Raw genomic sequence first — 20,294 nt, 5'->3', positions numbered from 1 at the left:
TTTCCCCACTTTTTTCCTGTTTCAAAATCAAACACCAGTTTGTGAGAAGATTATCTTCTTTTTTTAACAGGCAGATAAAGTTTTGCATTGGCATTGGCTAATTTGTCAATTGTTTGTTACAAATGTTCGTATTTTAATTTTCAAAAATGTTTTTGCCCAAAACATATGTGCACTATATGTAAAAATACTATGCAAATATTGCTGTCCTTGAATGCTGAGTAAGCACTGACAAAGCACTGACTGTATCTCTTGTACTTTATCAACGCAGTATCTAAAAACTTTGCACCGTAGTGGTTAAAATCTCATTCTAATAAGAGTTAAAAGTGCATTTGGTTATTAGGTTTATAGGATTATTGAATTATGGTTAAGGGTTGGTAGAATTTTTTTTTTAAACATTATCTGCCAATTAAATCTGCCACCCTTCTCCAAATCTGTGCCCCTACCTGGCCCCCCCCAACAAAAATTTTCTAGACACGCCACTGGTTTGAACTTGGGAGGAATGGGTCGTAGTGAAAGCTCATGCATTCAACAGCAGTTTAGTGTGTTTTCTTAAACCGTTCTTTCAATGACGAGCTGAATACAGCAGCGTGAATGGAGTGTTGTAATTAAAGTACTTAAGGACACCTCCAGCTCACCTCTGAAGCTGTTTTTGGAGAAGAGAAAATATTGTATGTAGTGGAAGTCAATAAAGTCTTTAAACAATTGGGATGTAAAGTGATTTGAAGTTTCTCAACTCAAACTTTTCCCACACAATAAAAAAACTGAAAAGTCCTTGTTTTAGGACTGTATATGAGGTGGAAGTGAAAGCGATTCGTCTTTGCTCGTGTCCTATTCCAGCCTGTCCCAGAAAACAAAAACAGAAATGAAGAGTTGATTCGTCTAAGTGATGTCATCAAATTGAACTTTTTGGAGGATTTACTGACTGGGAAATAAGACACAATTAATTAGATTAATAGATAGATTCAGGACCAGTTAAGGATTCATTTAGAGCTCCAGTCTGACAGTCTCCCCAGCACCCATAATGATGATGATGATGAGTTTTATGAGTATATCGCAATAAAAATGTGGTTTGATGACCATTTGAACAGGTTCCAGGTTTTTTGAAGAATAGCAAGGGCAGTAAGCGGCATAGGCAAAGGTCATCCTTAATAACCTCTGATGTACACCCAGTCGTTGTTGTTATTATTATTATTATTCTGGAAGCAGCCTTGAAATGTGACAGAAACTGCTCAGTTCAGAAAAGATACCTAGTAGGTGGGAAAGAGTTAAGGTGCTAAAGGCCAGCATCCAGTAAGTCGAAGCATATTTGATGCCCATTATAACTAGAAGTGACTGTAGTGGTGTTGGATTACACAAAGCATAGCAACTGTTTACAATGCCAGCAATATTTTAATGTGAATTAACAAGGTAACAATAATATATCCAAACCAGTGCAGTTACTCCTCCATTAATATCGGTAAACGAAATATCACTGAGTGTTCAGACACTGCTGTTACAGACGGGGATTTTAGCATACTCGTCTGTCTGGTTGTTCCACATCTGATGCCTCTCCGCTGGCTGCTTTGGTGCGTCACTTGGTTGGCCTTGTTGTTTTCGCTGTGGTTTCTAGTTGCTAGCTAGCAGCTCCCTGTGGATAAGTGATGCCGTGCCCCTGGCTGCAGTTCACACACTCACCCTGCCTCTCTTTTTCAGGCAGCAAGAGGGGGGTGGGGGGCGGGAGAGAGAGAGAGGGCGAGAGGATGTTTACCATGCTGTGGAGCTGCCTGCTTCCCAGCTTGTCTGCCTGAGCCCCAGCCTCAGACCAGAGACAGAGAGAGGGAGAGACATAGGGGGAGGGAGCACGGCATCTTTCTTTCCTTCCCTCCTATCCTCCCTCCCTCCCTCTTTTAGCGCCGATTTTCCCTTCCTCCACTCTTGCTTTTATATTTCTTGTCTTCGCCTGCCCTCTAAAGGCCAAAGGGCTTTGCGCTCTGTATGTAAATGCCTGTGTGGTGTGAAACAGCCAGACTGCATCTGGCTGGTGCATTCACTCAGCATGTGAATTTCCTCCCTCCGCTAGTAGCTTCAGAGCTTAGGTTATAGTGGGGTATTTTTGCATCAAACACACACGCACAAACACACACACACAGAGGTTGGTGTAATTACCCTATGCTCTCATGTAATCCCCCAGGTGCAGTATTTATCTCCACTGCAGCATATCTGACACCCAGCGCCAATACCTGGATTCACTTCAGTCACAGTCCCTGCACCAAAACCATTCCTCAGGCGGTAGTCTCATAACACTGTGTTGTATACATGTATTACATTATAAGCAGCACGTGATGCTATTTCCGTGTCTTCTGTTATGTTGAAATATGTAATTTAGCATTGGATATGACCATTGACATCTGTATCGAGTGCAGTAGAGTTGTGTGGTGGAACATTAGAGGGTGTCTTATGTCCTATGATGGATAATAAGGAGCGACCGATTCTTCTGTTCAGTCGATGGAACGAGTAAAAACAAATATGAAAAGGTGAAAGACAGGAGCTGACGCTTAATGGAAATAAGACAGGTTATCATGCAAATGTGACAAACTACAGACACTGTCACACAGTCAGTTGTGTGTTCTACAAACAAACATGCAGCCTTCAAACAGTCAGCCTCGCGGGCTTTCTGGCAAGCCGAGCCCAAGCCCGTGCTAGGGTGGCCCCTTCCTCCCCATCACCAGTGTCATCACTTTGGTTGAAGCCTGTCTGTCAGTGGGGTTTAATGTGATGATGGTGGAGAATACTGGGGGGGAAAGCACACACGTTATCACTTTATTTTTTTGGTTTTTTGTTTTCATTCTAGTGCAAGATTTCTTTTGTCTGATTGTAAATTACAAATGTATTGTCTTATAATGCAAGTGATGCTTTGTATGGTTATTGTCCCCACATGTCCTTTTTCATCCAGTGTGCATTTCTTGCACTATTTCTAATATGATTTTTGCCCTCTCTTGTTCGTTTTTATGTTTTCTTTGCTCAATAGCAGCTTAAAGGTCATTGCATTGCAGCTAAAGAGGACTGCTGCTTTCATAGTCGATGAAAAGAGAAGAATTAAGTAGGAGTGATTGAATTGAACCTTGTATTTCCTCTTTACTTATTTCCACTTTAAGTTGAAAACACTCTACAAAGTGCTTGGGTTCATGGCACAAACTTACAGCCCACTTGTGGAGCTCTATTAAGCACTGAGTTTCTCAAAGGAACACACAACAGGGTATATTGTGAAAAAGGAAAAAAGCACTACTTAGAAAGCCGTCCCTTATTTTTCATTTTATTTTATTTTATTTTTTAAGAGATAATATAGAAAATACAGAAAAGACAAAAGATCCCCACCCCTTCTTCAGCTAACACTTGAACGTCGACCTGAAACTTTCTACAATGTGTCAGGCCAGGGTTGATTTCACACATTACAGTGGATGAGTGTAATGGCGAAGACAGCTTGTTATAGAAACCTGGTGATTATGACCTGCTGTGAACAATCTCACTCTGTTTCACATACACCGCTCTGCTTCTTCTCCCCGCTCGCCTCCCCCCACCCTCCACCTTTCTCCTGTGGCCACTTTGATCAAATCTGCGCTCTTACGTCCTTGACTGCTGCCCCCGACGCCTGACCCCAGCATTCGAAATTTGCTCGCTTATGTAAAAGTTTATGTAGATTAATGCCACAATTTATGCAGATTGAGTTTTTGCCACTCAGACTTGAAGCACTAAAAGGTAGATGAGCGTTGACCTTCCCCACTAACGGCTACGTGAGCTCTCATCGATTATCTCATAACTGCTACAAACAGTGTAGCAGACAGAGGGATGAAGAGCAATTTCAAATTTCATAATGTTTCATTTTTAAACTTTTTTTTAAGTGTCGCTTAGAGGAGAGAGAAAAAAGGATGGCTTTTTATAAAAATGGAATCTGGGAGGCTTAGTAAGTGCGGTTTATGTCACAATGCAACACACGCACATGATCGTCCCTCCTTTAAAACATCATGCTTCCTGCAGCCCCACAGTGTCTGTCAAACAGAAACAACTGCCAGCAGTGGTATCGAGCAGTCTTTCAGCTGTCTGTGTGTCATTCCGAGCCTCCACAGAGCCGTAAACTTGCTCACAAGTGGCACCAGCATTGCCGAGGTTGAACAGTCAAGTGCCATCAAAAGCAGTTTGCCACAGAAATGGGTCTGTGTGAAAGCAAACAAAGGGCTCACACTTGACTCGACCCGCTCCACGTAGGCTAAATGCACAGGGGCTTGTCTGACACTGGAAAATGGCTTTCAGCCTGAACAGAGAAGCAGAAGAGTAGAGCGTAGAGTAAGGTGGAGGGAGGGGGGTGAATGTCACCATTATAACTTTGCTGGCTTTCTAAAAGGAGACGGAAAAAGTGTTACATTCAAGCAGAGACTGTCATCTTCAGTTTGAATGTAGTGAAGCATGTCTGAAAGGGCCATGTCAGGGTTATTGGAGGTGTTTTTGAATGTATAGAAATTCCCGGAAGCTACGAGTCTATATGGCGTGTTTGCAGCACAATAACAGATGTTATGGATTAATGCGTAACTTGAGTGGCGTTATTGTTACAAGCCACTTTTTTTATTTTTTGTATCACAAGCTTAACAGATCAATTTGCTGATGTCACAGTCACTAGTTAGTCATCCCCCCCAGTAGCACCCTGTTCTCTGATGAGCTCACTCACAGGAGCACATAAAAGGAAGGAAAAGCAGACCCTTCATCAGGTCACTAACCCTTACACAAACACAAAGTGACCCGCCAGTCAGAGAGTTGAGACAAGGTGTCAGCTGATGTTACTGCTGAAGTGAGCTAAAAGCCTCAGCTGGCAGTGAGTGCCACTGGGACAACAGCTGTTCATTTAAACTCTCTGCTTCACACACTGTTTTTTGTTTGGGGTTGGGGACTCTCCGTCACTGTATCTGTGTACTGTTAGTGCGCACACACAGGAATGCACAATTTAGATCGGTTGCGGCGTCCTGCCGTTGACCCGTGTTGTCTCTTCTGCCTTATTTGATAATGACGCTGCAGTCGAAGGTAGCTTTGGCTGCATGTCAGTTTTATCTGTGCTACTGTTGTCACTGATGCTTCTGTTTACATTACACTCATTAACACCAAAGTCTCAGACCAAACTGCCACTTAAAAATATTTAAAATCGGATTTTTTTTCTACTGCACCGTAGCTTCAAGTACATGTTAACCTGTGTTTCTAATGTTCTGCCTTAATTTTTACAAAAGCACTTTCACATATGGAGACTTATGACAGTAGTGCCTCCCTAACTGTTGTCATTGTCGCTTTGAAGACTATGGAGTAATGTTTTGTCGTATCAGAACAAATAGTTTTAATTTGTGTTTTAAAAATAAAAAAGTTTGTGTGATCTGATCCTGTACATCTCTGTCCCATCTTAGGATCTGTCCTTCTACGCCAGACGAATGGCCACGGTCGGGTCCCACTGGATCTAGTCTCTGAGCCAAGTCAGAGGGAAGAGCTCCTCCATAGTGCACAGCTTGGAGACACAAAGTTTTTGAGAAATAAAGCAACTGAAGTTAACCTTCCCCTCTTGGAGGCTGGATCATCTCTGCTGTCCCTACTCATTTTCTCCTACCTCAGGGAAACGGGCATTCCTCACCACACACCAACCAGCGACAAGCACCACAGCCTGGGCTACCGGCTGGTCAGGGCACTGGAGAGGCACTCCTTCCAAAAAGTGACTCAGGGCTGGGCAGACCAGCGGGCAGTGAGGCTGGTAGAAGATGTAGAGACATTGTGGGAGCTCAGCCAAGGGAAGTACCAGGGACAGGTGTCTCAGGGTGTAATAGAGTGCAAAGGAGAGAACACACAGTTCCTGATGAGGGTATTAGAGGATCTTAGGTCGCGAGGAGAAGCACTAGTAGGTGATCTGTAAGGTTAAAGGATCACTTTACACCTCACTGAAGCTGACTTAAATGCATAACCTGTGAGTGAAAGTGAACAAAAAGGTAACTTTTTATTACATGGTCCTAAAATTTGCCAGGGCCTTAAAATAGGTCCACAGGGCAAAAAATAAGTCTTCCTGTGGATATCTGCCTCTAAAGCAAGCATGCAAGTTAAGTGCTACAATTTTATACCTACTAATACCTAATGTTCATTGGCTTGGTCTGTTTATATTGTATATTTTCTGGAGTTTTACAAGTTCTGTGTTTTGCAAATATTTCTTGAATTTAAATGTTATTTATTTTTAATATTTCAAGATGTTTTTGTATGACACCACTAATGTTTTATTTCAGTGTCGAGTGTTGCTACCTCATGTTTTCTTTTTTCTTTTTTTTTTTTGCATGTTTATAAATAAAAGTAAAATATATTCTTTGATTATTTCATTACTTCATATAACAATTCTGGCAGCAATATATCAGATGTCTTAACAATATATAGATATGTGTTTTTTTTCTTTGTAAAGAGCAAGTCAGCTGAAAGGTGCTCTGGAGATGGAGGTGTTTATATGTTGGCTACACAAAAAACAGTTATCCAGCAGTTGTGCTCTCAAATGGTCTCAGTGATGTACGCTCTGGGTTTCAGCCATGCAGGCACCAGTGAAGAATGAGGAGCTTCGCAAAGCTGAACCGAGCAGAGGGGCCCATGTGTTGGTGAGTGAGCGGTGCAAAGGAGGCGACTTCAAGCTAAAACTGAGAGCAACAGTCCACATTTCATTCATTTCTTTCTACAAGCACCTTCGAAACAAAGCTCGTCAGTACAGAAAAAGGGGTTGCAATAAATCAGGAAAAACAAGATGATAAAAAATATTTTAATTTCATTAGTTTTTTTAAATGAGTAAAATACATCAGATGCATTCCATTACTCATATCAGAAATATATACCACATTTTCATTTGACCCAACCCTGTCTTGGCTTCTACAGCGTTGCTGTCTGAAACTCTTATTGGTCAGAACTGGGCACATAAAGATGATGTCACAGGCAGGCAACATTGCAGGCGGAAAAAGACAGACCTTAGAAAATGAGGCAGGCACACACCTACTTTACAGCATCATCACCAGATCATTGACAGGCATACTGTATAAAATACAACCATAAATTAACAAGTAATTAGCTATGTACAGTACGGTTTAAAAAATAAATAGTCTCATTTCAACTTGGTGCAAATAAAAGTGCTTTTTTTTTCTCTTTAAAACTGTCAGTCTGATACATTCCTTTTCTAGAACTCATCTTCTTGACATCATACAAAATAAAAACACTTTGGTTTGCTTTAAAACAGAGCCCAAATGAAATATAATGACGAGAAAAGGAGTGAGAGACAGTTTTTGGATGCAATGCCGCACAATAGTCACCACAATTTGCTGGAAAATGACTACATATAGTAGTAGACGCATACACATCAGGTATTCTAACAATCCCTTTAGGCATTATACAAAGCCATCCCTCACGAGTCACAGAGTGGGTTTGCTGAGGAGGCTGTAATCAGTTAGCGACATCGCTCTTAGGGGATAGTCTGTTATTGTCTTTCAAGTGGATTCCCTTAACAAAAGAAAAAAAAGCAGTGGTCCTTTGGAGTGACAGATCTGAGCCTGTTGATATTTAAGCATGGAGATGGATGGGCAAGGAAGGAGGGAGCGGAGAGAGTAGACAGACGAAGTGAGAGGGTGACAAAATGGCAGAAGAGAGCTAGTTGCGGTGGGAAGAGAGTTTAGAGTATAAAGGCAGAGACACAGACAGACACAGGGGGTGGGGGGGCAAGCAAAGCTAAAGAAGTAGAGGCTGAGAGATGGAGGCAGGGATCAATAGGATGAGAGCAGACCTCCTCAAATGTAGCCTGTGCTGTGATCTTTCAAGAGATGCTCAGCGAGAAGCCCAGGAGACCATCCCTTAAGACAGGGTCGCAACCCCGCTCACTGACGAATGAGGGAACCGCAGAGAGAGCAAATGGAGGGAAGCATGACGGGAAGAAGGATCTGAAATAGCATAAAACACACACATACACACATACACTCCTCCTTCCCTGACATCTCAGGCCTAAGTCCCCTTGGAGCCTTGTCACACAATGACTTGCTGCTCATCTAGCATCTAAGCAAACTCTACACCAAGTAACAGCTGGCACTTCTGCTGCAACGCACACATACACACACACACAGCGACTGGATCTAGGCATCAGTCTACAGCTGGAGGGGAGATACAACTGTAACGCACACCGACACTAAGAAAAGCAACTCGTCTTTGATTGCATAAATGCGTATACGCAAACACTCTTACATACACAGTTCACATATACAAGCCTCTGTCTCTGGAAAGACTGATCAAAGTTGAGCTTTGGGCACAGGAGGTGGGGCAGATGGAGAGGGCGGCCAGCCTGGGGCACAGCATCACAGAAAGCATGTTTGCGTTTGTGTGTCAGTTGTTGGTGCGCGTGTGCCTGAGAGCGGGGAGAATGTTCCTGTTCCAATACAATGTTTTTCATCTGTCAGCGTGTAGGTACAGTAAGGCGTGCGTGTTCGAGATCTCTGAGAGGAACTGCGCGTTTACGCGAGAGGAGGATGTTTGTGCCTCCGAAACACAAGATGCTTAAGCGCAGAAGCATGTGTGCGTGTGGCCGTGAACGCGCTCGCGTGTGGCCACCGAGGAAAACACATGGGGGAGATGAGAGGGAAGGAGACCAGCCTTTCAAACAAGATTAGAGCTGCGGCTGCCTCAAGGCCCGGCTGCCTGACGACACTCTGCATAAACTGGGTGACATCTATATTAACACCACGACGGCGGGCCCAGTCTGCCGTGCCGCCTGACAGAGAGAGGAGGCGACTCATTGAATGACAGAGGATTTTGACATGGTTCAAATGAGTCAAACAAGGCAACAGCTACTGATAAAGTTTTCAGGTGTAACACTAATTGTTTACTACAGACTCAGACCTAAAAAAAAAGGAAGTTAATCTGGCCATTGTATTAAAGCACAAACAAGCCTTCAGCCTGTTGATCCAGGTTTGTGTTTGTGTAAAAGGAGATATCTGGAGGCTACCACCGTAATTGCTAATCAACTTGGCTGGCTGAGTTAAGTGGAGACAGTCCAAATTACTGCCAGTGAAAGTAACACTGCCACATCCAAGAGGGAAAGGAGAGAAAACAAAACACACTTCAGTAGAAAAACAATTACAAAATATAAACATATTAACAAAATCATTCAATAACTTAAACGGGAGCTTAAAGAAAGAAAGAAAGAAAATTGAATGCGGTATAAGGCTTCTCCCTTGATAAACACACCAAGTGTCATTTTCTTTTTTTGGAACAGCGAGAATAAATGTTAAACTAATTTTACTTATTGTGTGACACTTGTGGGAAGCTGTCAGAGTGATGGAGAGAAGCAGCAAGGAGAGTGGCTCACACGGCTGATGTAAAGGTCATTTCATCCATCCTTTCCACTTGCCTTTAAAAAAAAAATCTAAAGCATTATGGTTACGGTAATAATTTAAGAGGTTTCTCGCACTCATTTTGTTTCATACAAAAAAGGACATTTTGGGAAACAACTGTACACCATGAGTAATTAAATAGGAAAAACGAGTTGAAGAGAATTAAACAGGAAATAAAAACAAAAATGTTAAAGGATAGCTGAGCCGAGCTGCTCCAGAGGAGTCGTCCTCTTGTTCCTCGGTGTCCAGTAATAGACCGAGTGAGGAAAAGTGGAGAAGAGAGGAGTTGGTGGGCGGACGCAGTCATCTACCCGGGGTTGTTTTTCTTCCTTTTATTTGGACTGGGATTGGGATCCAATTTCAGCTCTCGGTACTGCACCTGTTAAAACACATAGAAACACGCACGCACACACACCACCCGGTCAGGTGGAAAGAGCAAAGGATGCTTGAATAGCACAGAAACCCTCCAGAGGCTCTAGTCCAGCTGTGTGGAACAGTGGCCTCAGGGAAGAGATTACACACTGATTACAGCGCGCGCACACACAGATGCGGACGCTCACACGCGCACACACTGACACGATACGTGTGCGCTGTTCAAAGCTCCGACTGCGTGCTCGCTCGCAGATGCACACAAATACACACGTACTTTCACAGATGTGCTACAGTGGCCTAGGGGAAGGGATCACACAAACAAACAAAGAACAGGGCAAGGGCTCATGGGAAAGCTTGGAGAGACAACAGAGTCATTTTGGTATAGCAAGATGGCGAGGAGTGAAAGGGCAGGAAGATGGGAACGAGACAGAATGAAGGAAAAAATGCACCATAACCCGTTCAGAACCAAGGTTTGAATAACTGTTAGCAATATTAATACACTCCTCATCCTATGTAGCTTGATACATACTGCTTTTATATCAGAAGGATTATATGACCTGCTACTAATTTAGGGATAAAGTTACATTTTGATCAAAAGGAGCCAATTAAAAATATCAGCAAACTAAATTCTCTGACCAAATTTTGACTCTTTGCTGTATCCTTTTCTTGGCTGAGAGATAAATGAGCACACTGGAGATTTTCGTGGGACAAAATACAATCTTCTCCATGTTTCACTCTATAATCAAAGCTGTATCAGTCACAGCCAGACATCTGACATGGAGAGCTTTCCTCCTTCTCAGGAATGAGTGGACAGTATGGATGACATCTACCTGATGAGGCTCCTGCTTCTGGATGGGCTTTCCTACGCTTATCCCACGTCAGCTGTTAAGTGCAGAACAGCGACATCGTCTAATAACATGACTAAGAAGGCAAAAGGACGATTTTACTTTAAGTAAAGCCCCAATCTGTTGCACATCTGTATACATCATGACCCTATTAGGCCACAGCTGGAAGAAGCTGTTTTATATTTTGGGATATAAATTTATTTGCTTTCTCGCTGAGAGTTACACGAGAAGAGCGATACGGCTGTCACATATGTCAGCTAAATAAGGAGCTGTAGCCAGCATCTGGTTAGCTCAGCTGAGAGAAAGAGAGAAACAGCTAGTCCGGTTCTGCCCAAAGCTAATAAAATCCACGTAGTGAACAGATGAGATTTTACAGCTGGTTTTGCTGTGGATCATTTCTTGATCAGGAGCAGCGACCTCCTGGAGTCTTGTTGTCACCGTTTTAAAATTTGTTTTTTTGTACAAATGAAGTCAACGAGATATAATGTCTTCATTGTGTGCTTTGGAGGTGCTGGCAGGCACATTTTGTTACCTTTGGCAAGCTCTAAGCTGTTCCTATTGTTTTATACCAAACTGAGCTGTGCAAATCATATGTCCGTGCCAGTTAATGGACACATATGAGAATGGTATCAGTCTCGTCACTTTTTTTCACAGCAAGAAAGGGAAAAACAAAGCTTTTCTAAAATGTTAAACTACTCCTTAATCCTATAAATTACCAGGACATTATTTTTGTATCTGCACTGCATCGCTAAACCACTTTAAACAGACATTTTAGTTGCGTATTGCCTCACTTCATCACTTCATAAGATGCTTAGCGTCATCACTCAGGGAGTGTCACAGTATGTCTCAGCAACAAGAATTGATTCACTCTTGACAGAATCCTTTCCAAAGATGGTGAGCCGATCCTAGAAACTGCTCTTACGTGGAAGTGATGGACAGTCAGATGCAAACGGCATCACAGTGGCTGAGTATCAACAAACAGAGGCTGTCACACTCGCTTTCAAATGTGCACATCCGTGCATGCGCGCACAAATGCAGTTGCTAGTCTAGACAAACTCAAGGAAGCGACAAGCACTAGCCACTGAATACTAATAGAAAAAAAAAATAGACTTAACAGTGACTGCACCAAAGAGCCAGAATCGTCTGAGGATTCCCTCCTAAGTTGATGTACTATAGGCTACTCTGCCTGGCTGACTGACTGACACTCTCTCTGATTCTCCAGGAAGACAACAAACCGACATCAATATGGTTTCTCTGTTCTGTCTCATGGTAGTTCTGTCTACTGTGGACAGGAACAGCAGCATCTTTCAGCACCGACTGGGAACAAGCCTTTATCATCCATCTTTTACTGGTTCCCACTGTCGCTTCAATGAAGCCTTCCAGTCCTGTGCCTGCAAAGCCCAAACACATGTCCACATGTGTGTATGTGCTTCAAAATGCAGACACTCATATACAAATGAACACCAGCAAAGACAAAGAATGCACAGATGCCCACATAAAGAAAACCTAGGCACTTTTTTTAACATTATCAAATCATATAAAAAAACAAACAAAAAAACACACACACACACACACATCTACTGTGGGTTATTTTGCTTCCTCTGTCTCACAGTGCTGGTCACCAATGTCCCGTTAAGGTGCTTACAGAGTGGTTAGGCCAGCATGTGTTGCTCTCTACGCCTCACTAAGCAGCCAGACTGCTCTGATTCCGATCTGGATACTCCACACTGTCCACAAGGCAAGCTAACAACATACTTGTATTTATACAAGGTAACATACAGCTGTACAAATACAGTCTGTTTGTTGGACACAGTCAGGAAAGAAGTAAGACTGCACGCCGAAAGGCAATCCAGGTAGAGGAAAGGAGAATGATGAGGAGCAAGATAAAGAAGGGACAGAAATAGACAACAAAAAAGGAACAAATCAACAAAGGGAGAAGGAGAGAAAACAATGAGAGGAAAGAAGAGACTGGGTGAGACAGTGAGACAGAGGGATATCTGTGGATGCTCGGGTGATGACAGATATGTGGGTGGGGATCCTTTTATAGCCATGCCAACTAAAGCAGACAACAGAACAAAAACCCAGGGGACAGAGATGGTTTGTATGGCCCTGTGTGTGTCTGTCTGTGTGTGTGTGTGTGTGTGTGTGTGTGTGTGTGTGTGTGTGTGTGTGTGTGTGTGTGTGTGTGTGTGTGTGTGTGTGTGTGTGTGTTTATGCAGTGGTAGTTCTGTTAGGGGACCATGACAGTGCTGGCTGAGTGCCCACATTGACTGCAATCAATGACAGTGGTGCGTCTGTAGAAGAACAAGTGGGTGAATTGCTGAATGATTGAATTCACTCGTGAGCAAAGGAATAACAGCACGTCAGCGCGGACATCTATTGTATTCATCATCAAATAACTAAAAGCAAATTAAAAAGATCCAACTTTAATAAAGTGTTTCTCCATATGTAGCTCATTCGCATCTTTCGCTGTTAGTTTTAAACAAGTCAGTATGAATCCAAAAAGTAGGACAGGTATTGTGCGTGATCACTGAATGGCCAAACGCCTACAGGAGCAAAGAAGATACACGGCAATTTAATTCCGTGCGTTGACATTCCTGTCCAAACAATTCCTGTTTGTGAGTGAATGCAAACAAAGAAAAGTTTGGTTGTCAGTAGAAAGTAAGGTTTTGTTTCTCATGAAGAGTTGCGAAGGGGATCAACAAAAAGAAATAGTGCCAACAACAACATTTCAATCAAAACAAGAGTTTTCACTGTGAAGAGCTGCCAGCCGGGAGAAATGGGGGCTCATGCATCACAGGTTCAATTCCAGCTCGCAGGTGACAGGCCCGCCTGATGTTACACCCTTGGCTCCCCACTCACCTCACCTAATAGCACACACGCAAAAGCACCCACACAGGCGCCAAAACCAGTGGAGGCAAGAGCTAGTTAAAGTAAAAAAAACAACAAAAAACAAAAAGGAAGAAGAAAAAGAAAACGCAGAGGAGGCGAGGAGAAAGTGGGACGTTAGTAAAATAAAATGAACCAAAATTGGGGGGAAAGTAAAAAGTGAGGTAATGCAGCAAGCACACAAGCAATTTGGTACACGAGCGGGGAACTTAAAGGGAACATCGACAAGAGAAGCGGCGGGTAAAGACCCAGCACTGCTCAAAGGCTGCTCCACCCTCGCTCCTCTCCTTTCCCAAATGTTGACAGTACAAGTGCAAAACAGGCTTTGAAGTGTGCTCCGCTGAAGGGGAGCGTGTACCATGCATAGTGCTTCGTTTAACCGTGTTACCCACAAAGCATCCCAGGACCTGCTCTTCCCTCACTGCCTCTCATGTTCTCTCACCCCCTTTCACACTGAACCTTTGACAGTGTTTTGATGTTGCCAGTGTGGGCAGACAGACAAGGCGAAACCAAGGTGGCTGATAGTGAGCAAAAAAAACAAAAAAAAGGTGGGGAGGGAAAAAACGCAAATAGGCGAGTAAATAAATTGATTCAAAAAAACCTGAGCGAGCTATATTTTAACGACACTATGTCATTCTCCCTTTCAGTCCTTTTTCGCGCAAAGCACGAAACTCGCCGGGTTTCATCTCGTGCGACACCTAAACGAGCATAAGGGTTATTAAATGTTTCCAGGGAAGCACTGCTGTGTACAGTTCAGACATCTGCAGATTGGAAGATTCAGCAATCGTGTCTATTGTTGTGTTGGAGAAAAGGCATTCCAAGGTGACGTAAATCAGTAAGTGAGGGGGAAAAAAGTAAGGAAAACTTTTGCCTGTTAGCTGTTGTGACAAGACACAGACTGAATAGTGACTAATTGCCCTCTTGCAATGAAATGTTTAAACCTCTTGCAAAAGTGGGAAGGGCACAGCGAAGGAGAGAGAGACCTCTAGTAGATGTGAGTGATGGCATTTGGCACCGTTTCAGCCTTTAACTATCCTGCCTTTGTCCCCTGCACGTCCGATGAGGTTTCATCCCCAACATAAATGTTGTCTAAAAATATTAACCCGACTGCCCGCTGTTCATTAGCCGCTAAATTGGAATTCATGCTTATTTTTGTATTGGGGATTTGATCCAGCTCCTTTACACCGATCATAAAGGGCCACTTGGCATGCTAATTGCCTTGCCCCCCATTTACGCACTCCCTGGCTCGCATGGCTAATGGTGTCGTAAAACATACTAGTGCGCTGACACCTCCCAAACACCAGGTAGGGAATACTTGGCGCTATTAAGGTCCTGAGCATGGCCTCGTTTAAGAGGGTATGAAGGATTCCCCGGTATCATCCGTTATCACCAGCGAAAGATCCAAACCAGACACAAGAAACTGTAATCCAAAGAGAGACGGTTGCTCCTTTAAACACACGTGTGCTAAACATCATGCCAGCCTTTAACATGGGTGCTCACAGAGAGAGATAATGATTTAAGTAAACTGTTGAAGTGGTAAAAAGAAACTGCAGCTCCCAGGCTCCGCTGGTGATTTAGCTTTTACAGGGTGTCTGGCAAAGCTGTTAGGGGCCTAGTATCAGTATTTTGAGAGGCTTCCTTTGGTAAAGTGCCTTCCATTCACTGTACGAATGCTGACAAACAAATGTTACTGCAAAGTCATTTCCGTGCTACGCACAATATAAAGAAAAATTAAAAATTAGGGAAGACTAAGGCTATGTCCCACAGCTTCTGCCTTGCTCTATTGTATAGCCTCAGTATATGCAGTGTATGAACTGTGGACCAGTGTGGCTGCCCTTTGTATAGAAAGTCATTAGAACCTCATCAGTTCTGGCACTGAAGCACCTTCAAATGATGCGGAACAGTACACTGAAATACCCCAACCCACCTAACATGCACAACGGCTGGGAAAACTGTGTGTGAGAGTGTGTGTGTGTGTGTGTGATTATATATGTGTGTGAGGTCACACTGAGGCCCAGAAATAGTATTCATTAGTCATCCAGGATGTCAAGCATAGTGGGCCCCTGCACCAGTACTACTGGGTGCCATAGACACGTGCCCGTGAGGGGACACTCCATTTAGACCCCAGCACCTCTGTGCATCATTTGAAAGCCTCAAGGGCTCAATCCCCACAGACGTCTTTGACCCAGCGAGACGGGGGCAGGCAATGAGGTGAACCCACCACCGGAGGCAGCGACCGGACGCACTGCAGAGCAGAACGTTCCGGTCTGTTTTTAGCCAATGACCGCAGAGCAGGGTGCCTTCTCAGAAAACTAATTTTTCCGTGACCATCACGGGTTTGACTAGCTGAATTTCACTGATCTGTTCCTATTTGCAGAAATAAACATTGGCACTGGCTTAACGGGCACGTAAAACAAAGTTTTACTCTTGCTTTCTGCCCTCATCGCCCCTCATGCTTTTCTATTTTTGCCTTCATCTTTTCTCTAATTTTACCCTTCTCACCCCTTCATTCACCCTCGTTGCTCTCAGCGCCTCCAAACTCTCAGTGAAACCTGGCAACAATTACCATTCCAACAGCTGCAGCAATAACCATTACAGTAGCACTTACAGTATTACTTATACAGTAGGCACAACTCCAGCAGCATGGGCACCAGACCAGAGCACTGTGTCTACCCCCTCTTTCCCTAGCCAGCAGGCCCTCATTAGGGGCCTTGTAAAGGCCTCATACCTGCCAGGCAAGGGCCCCTTCACCCTTCAACTCCTCCAGGCTCCAGGTGTGTAAGGTGGCTGCACTTCACCAGAGGGGACAGCTTGGGCTCATTTAACTCGATGGCTACTTGCCCTGTGCCTGCTGCTGCAGCAGGCCCCTGTAAACTACAAAACTGTAAAACTGCACGGGGGCAGAGAGGGGGAGTGGGGTACAGGGGGCTGGCAGGGGTGCGTAGGGGAGCAAGGATTATGACCCCGTAAAGATGAAAGAAGTTGCGGGCAACAAGCGATCAAAGAGGAAGTGTGTCAGCAATGATATGGCAGGGAATTGGTCATATCAGAGGCCCCAGGTCGTTCAGTCTCAGCCTCCATCTGTGTGCGTTTGTGTGTGCGTACTGAACTCAGCTCAGCGGGGCCTAACAGCCACAATGGAAACCATTGGTGCTGGATAACACAACAACTTTCACAAGCTGCCGCTTAATTGCAGTTTAAACTGCACTAGGTCCTGGGCAGCACAGCATGTTACTGTTAGCATAGACACACACACACATGCACACACACCTATATTTTACCTGAGAAAGCATCTGTAGTCATCAGCCACAAAGTTAATCTGATCTCACGGTTAATGTAGAAGCAAAACCGCATGGGGCTGGTTAAGTCTTGGTTTACACTCTGTTTCAATTACTAGCAAAGCTGTGAGACAGCATCTAACTGTAATTGTGTGTGAGTGTACGTGTATGGAGTCAATCAACCTAGTTATATGCTGGCCACTAAACTCACTTAACCTTGTTATCTTACTACACAGCTCCAGCCATGTATGTGGAAATTGAATTAGACTTGGAAGCTTTTAATAGGAAAACACAGAAACAGCTTTGAAACAATTAGATTAGATGTCTGTATGGCTAAAACAATGAATAGTCAGTTCAGCCTACATGAAAGCACAACAGTGAGGAGTCAGAGATCGCGAGGAAGAGGGGGAAAGAAAACAGAGGAGACAGAGGAGATAATAAAAGAAGCCCTAGCCCTTGTCCAAGCCCGGAACTGACAGATGATGATAGTCATCTCAAAAAAGATATAAAAAATGAAACATATAAAATTTCACCCACCACTTGTACATCTGAGGGCACTCTGGACAGAAAGTCTAGCAGCTCGTTGTTATCAATGGTGTAGGGATCTCGTAGCTTCTTTGTAAATTTATTCACTCCTGCAGAGAGAAAAGTGGGGGCAGACGGGTAAGAATTGAAAGAAGGAAAGACAGAGACATCTTTATATTTGTTGTACTGTCTCTGTGTGCTCACACAAAAAATATCATGGCACACAGATTTATTTAGCTAGAGTATCTGAATGTTCTTATATACTATATGATGTAATAAAAAATACAACATTAGCTCACCCCAGGCCAGCAAAATATATCGGAGAGGGATGAAATAGAGGATGATGGTGGCCACTCCGAGAGCCACGATAGCTAACCAACTTAAGAAAGGCACAGTCCAGTTAAATGTGCTGCAAAGAGAGGAGATGGAGAGTAATATAAGCAGCAATGCTTACTCCAGATATAATAAAAACATGCTGAGAAATAATGTAGGAATGAGTCAGCAAAGTTTAACAGGTTGCAGGGAGAAATTTTTACACCTTTTTGAATTCATTAGTGTGAATGCACTTAGATGTAGAAAAGCACTTTTTTAGAAACAGTTCTTTTACTTGTATCTTCAACTATAACTTTTAATGAAACAAAACTTTCTGCGTATGAACCGTATGTTAAAAAAAAAAGGCTGTCAGTACATACAGGGATGTAAAAAATGAATAAATAAATGCTTTTGTGTAAGTGCATGCAGTGTATTTAATCTAATATCTGCATGACAAAAGGTAATGCAAGGTCAAGTAAGATATGGTGGACATAAAGACAAGCAGTCTTTCTATTTGTTCCCCAGGGTTGGGTGTCACACTGGCATTAATTCTTGAGAGCGGCACTAAGTTATACTCAGTTATGCTGGCAAAGGGAACCGGCCAGAGTGGCAGAAAAAAAAGAAAACACAACCAAAACAACAACACAGGGACGTGCGGAGCAGAGCAGAGCGGGCCGGGTGCCGAGGAGCAGGCTTACGACTCACTTCTTTATCCTCTCGCCATAGGAGGCCACTTCATCTAGCGCATTCTGCACACTGATGCACACGTCCTGAATGGCATAAAGCTTGTTCATGAAGCCCTTTCTTTCTGAGTCCTGCAAGAGGACAGATAGAGATGTAGGCGAGAGACAGAGAGAAAGAGAGGATGAGGGAGGAAGACGTGGAGGGAAACAGAGAAGAGACAGGAGGAGAGAGAGAAGAGAGAGGCTGGGCACAGGCGTCTTTGTGAAAACAATACATTTTAAATAGCGTCAAAGATTTGGAGTGGGGAGCCAAATCACCGGATATCCTGCATAAAGTGACAGAGTGCTTTCATTCCAGGCAGTAATAGAGATATAAAGTTGGCAGAACAAATCAAAATGTTTTCCTCCTTACGAATCCTCACACAGGCAAAATTTGAATATGTGAATAGGCAGAGAGAGAAGCAGAATTAAACTGAAAGCCGAATGGATAGATCAATCTTTGGGCTCGCTCTCTCTCTCTGCTGCTGCTGCCAACACAGCTTGGAAGACCAGGCAGAGCTCTCTTTTGTCCTCCTGGCTGGCACAGTGTGATGATGTCACCAGCCGTGACATCATTATCATCCTTATTAACACTGTCACTCACCACCAAGACTTCAGAGTGGGAGGGGTCAGGGGGAGTCACAAAATAGGCAGGCAATCTGAAGCCGACAACCCCTGCCCTTCTTACCGAAACAAAGTGAAGAATTTAAAAAGTCATGCAACAGTCAACGAGCTGCTGACTGACAGGCAGGGGCACGACGGATCTGGACAGAATGAGGTGACAGAGAGCAATTAAACGCCATTGGCTGAGTGAGGACATCGACACGCAGACTGGTTGTTGCAATATGTGAATGGTGGACATGCTCGGAAGACAAAAGGGTAGAAAAGAACTATCCAGGAGAAAGTCATACGAGTATTATGTGCACTATCGTGGGTGACCTGTTCATAATGTGGCAGGAGGAGGTGATTTTTAAACAAATTGGAGGAGAAGGCTGTAATTACAGGATGATCATGTGAAAGTTCTCTACCACATCAATGGTGTAAACACCTGTAATAGAAGAAAATAAATTACAGATGCCAAAAACAGTGAGATAAGAAATGGTTTGAATGGAATAAGCTGAAGAAAGTAAATATTTTACACAGTAAAACAAAAAAAAAACCCTCAAATCTTAATCAAGAAAAGTTTCCCCAAAACCAAAAGATGATGATATAACCACACATGCCTAGTATTTCTCTCTGTGTGTAGGAAAGACTATGTTACTGATGAAGATTGATGGACGTTGCTAGATTAGAGAAGTAAAGCTCTAAGTAATTATAACTACCATCGCCAAAGAAGACAGTGAAGCAGTCAAAGACCTGAAACCTTCAGGACCTCAAAGGCCTTTACCACATTTCCATCTTGAGGCCAGCCACCTCACCACAACCCTCCCACTGAGACCCAAACTGCCCCCCAAACCCACCCTCGTCTTTTTGCTCTCCGTCCAGGATCAGATAATGTGAAAAATGAACCATGGAGCAGTCAGGGAGACCACATGGCCTCCCCAGCAAAACCACACAAGACAAATAGATATAATTAGACAGCGTCTCTGGGTTATTTTTCTTCGCAAATATTTTACAAGACTCCCTTTCTTTCCTCCTCCCGCTGTCCTCCTCTTCTAAGGCCTTTCCTCAAAGTCCATCTGTTTTTCATTGCTGAGTCAAACAAATCTCAGAACGCAGGGTCTATTGTGCTGGGCTTGGTGAGGCCGAGCCGAGCCAGGCTGGGCCGGGTCAGGACGTTTTATTTTCGGTCCTGGGCTCAGGGGAGAGTGTTTGAGGGCCACAGGAGTGGTGTGAGAGACCGGGCGGGGGTGGAGAGGATAAGTCAGAGGTCATTTGAGTATAAACCATTGCCACATGCCCTTCGGACTGCGGTCTGACTCCTATTTCCTGTCTTCAAACACGGCTTGGGGA

General features: G+C 43.7%; 2 protein-coding genes across 8 annotated transcripts in view; one reads left to right on the top strand and one right to left on the bottom strand.

The window, feature by feature from the left end:
- The window catches only part of slf1 (SMC5/6 complex localization factor 1), a 35,196-nt gene extending 28,842 nt beyond the window's left edge, over positions 1 to 6,354 (top strand). For all 3 annotated transcript variants that reach the window (XM_004544387.4, XM_004544385.4, XM_004544386.4), the window contains exon 18: positions 5,421 to 6,354. In XM_004544387.4, the coding sequence (XP_004544444.3) occupies positions 5,421 to 5,917 (497 nt within the window). In that variant the 3' untranslated portion in view covers positions 5,918 to 6,354. The remainder of the gene's footprint in view (positions 1 to 5,420) is intronic.
- Positions 6,355 to 6,787: 433 nt separating this feature from the next.
- mctp1a (multiple C2 domains, transmembrane 1a) overlaps positions 6,788 to 20,294 on the bottom strand; it is a 140,900-nt gene continuing 127,393 nt past the window's right edge. For all 5 annotated transcript variants that reach the window (XM_024804557.2, XM_004544377.6, XM_076890784.1 and 2 more), the window contains 4 exons: positions 18,325 to 18,434; positions 17,607 to 17,716; positions 17,320 to 17,417; positions 6,788 to 9,777 (listed from right to left, as the gene is read on the bottom strand). In XM_024804557.2, coding sequence (XP_024660325.1) covers positions 9,706 to 9,777; positions 17,320 to 17,417; positions 17,607 to 17,716; positions 18,325 to 18,434 — 390 coding nt within the window. In that variant the 3' untranslated portion in view covers positions 6,788 to 9,705. The remainder of the gene's footprint in view (positions 9,778 to 17,319; positions 17,418 to 17,606; positions 17,717 to 18,324; positions 18,435 to 20,294) is intronic.

This window comes from Maylandia zebra, linkage group LG12, assembly GCF_041146795.1.
Source record: "Maylandia zebra isolate NMK-2024a linkage group LG12, Mzebra_GT3a, whole genome shotgun sequence".
Taxonomy (NCBI): Eukaryota; Metazoa; Chordata; class Actinopteri; order Cichliformes; family Cichlidae; genus Maylandia; species Maylandia zebra.
This window is presented reverse-complemented; position numbering and strand designations above follow the sequence as displayed.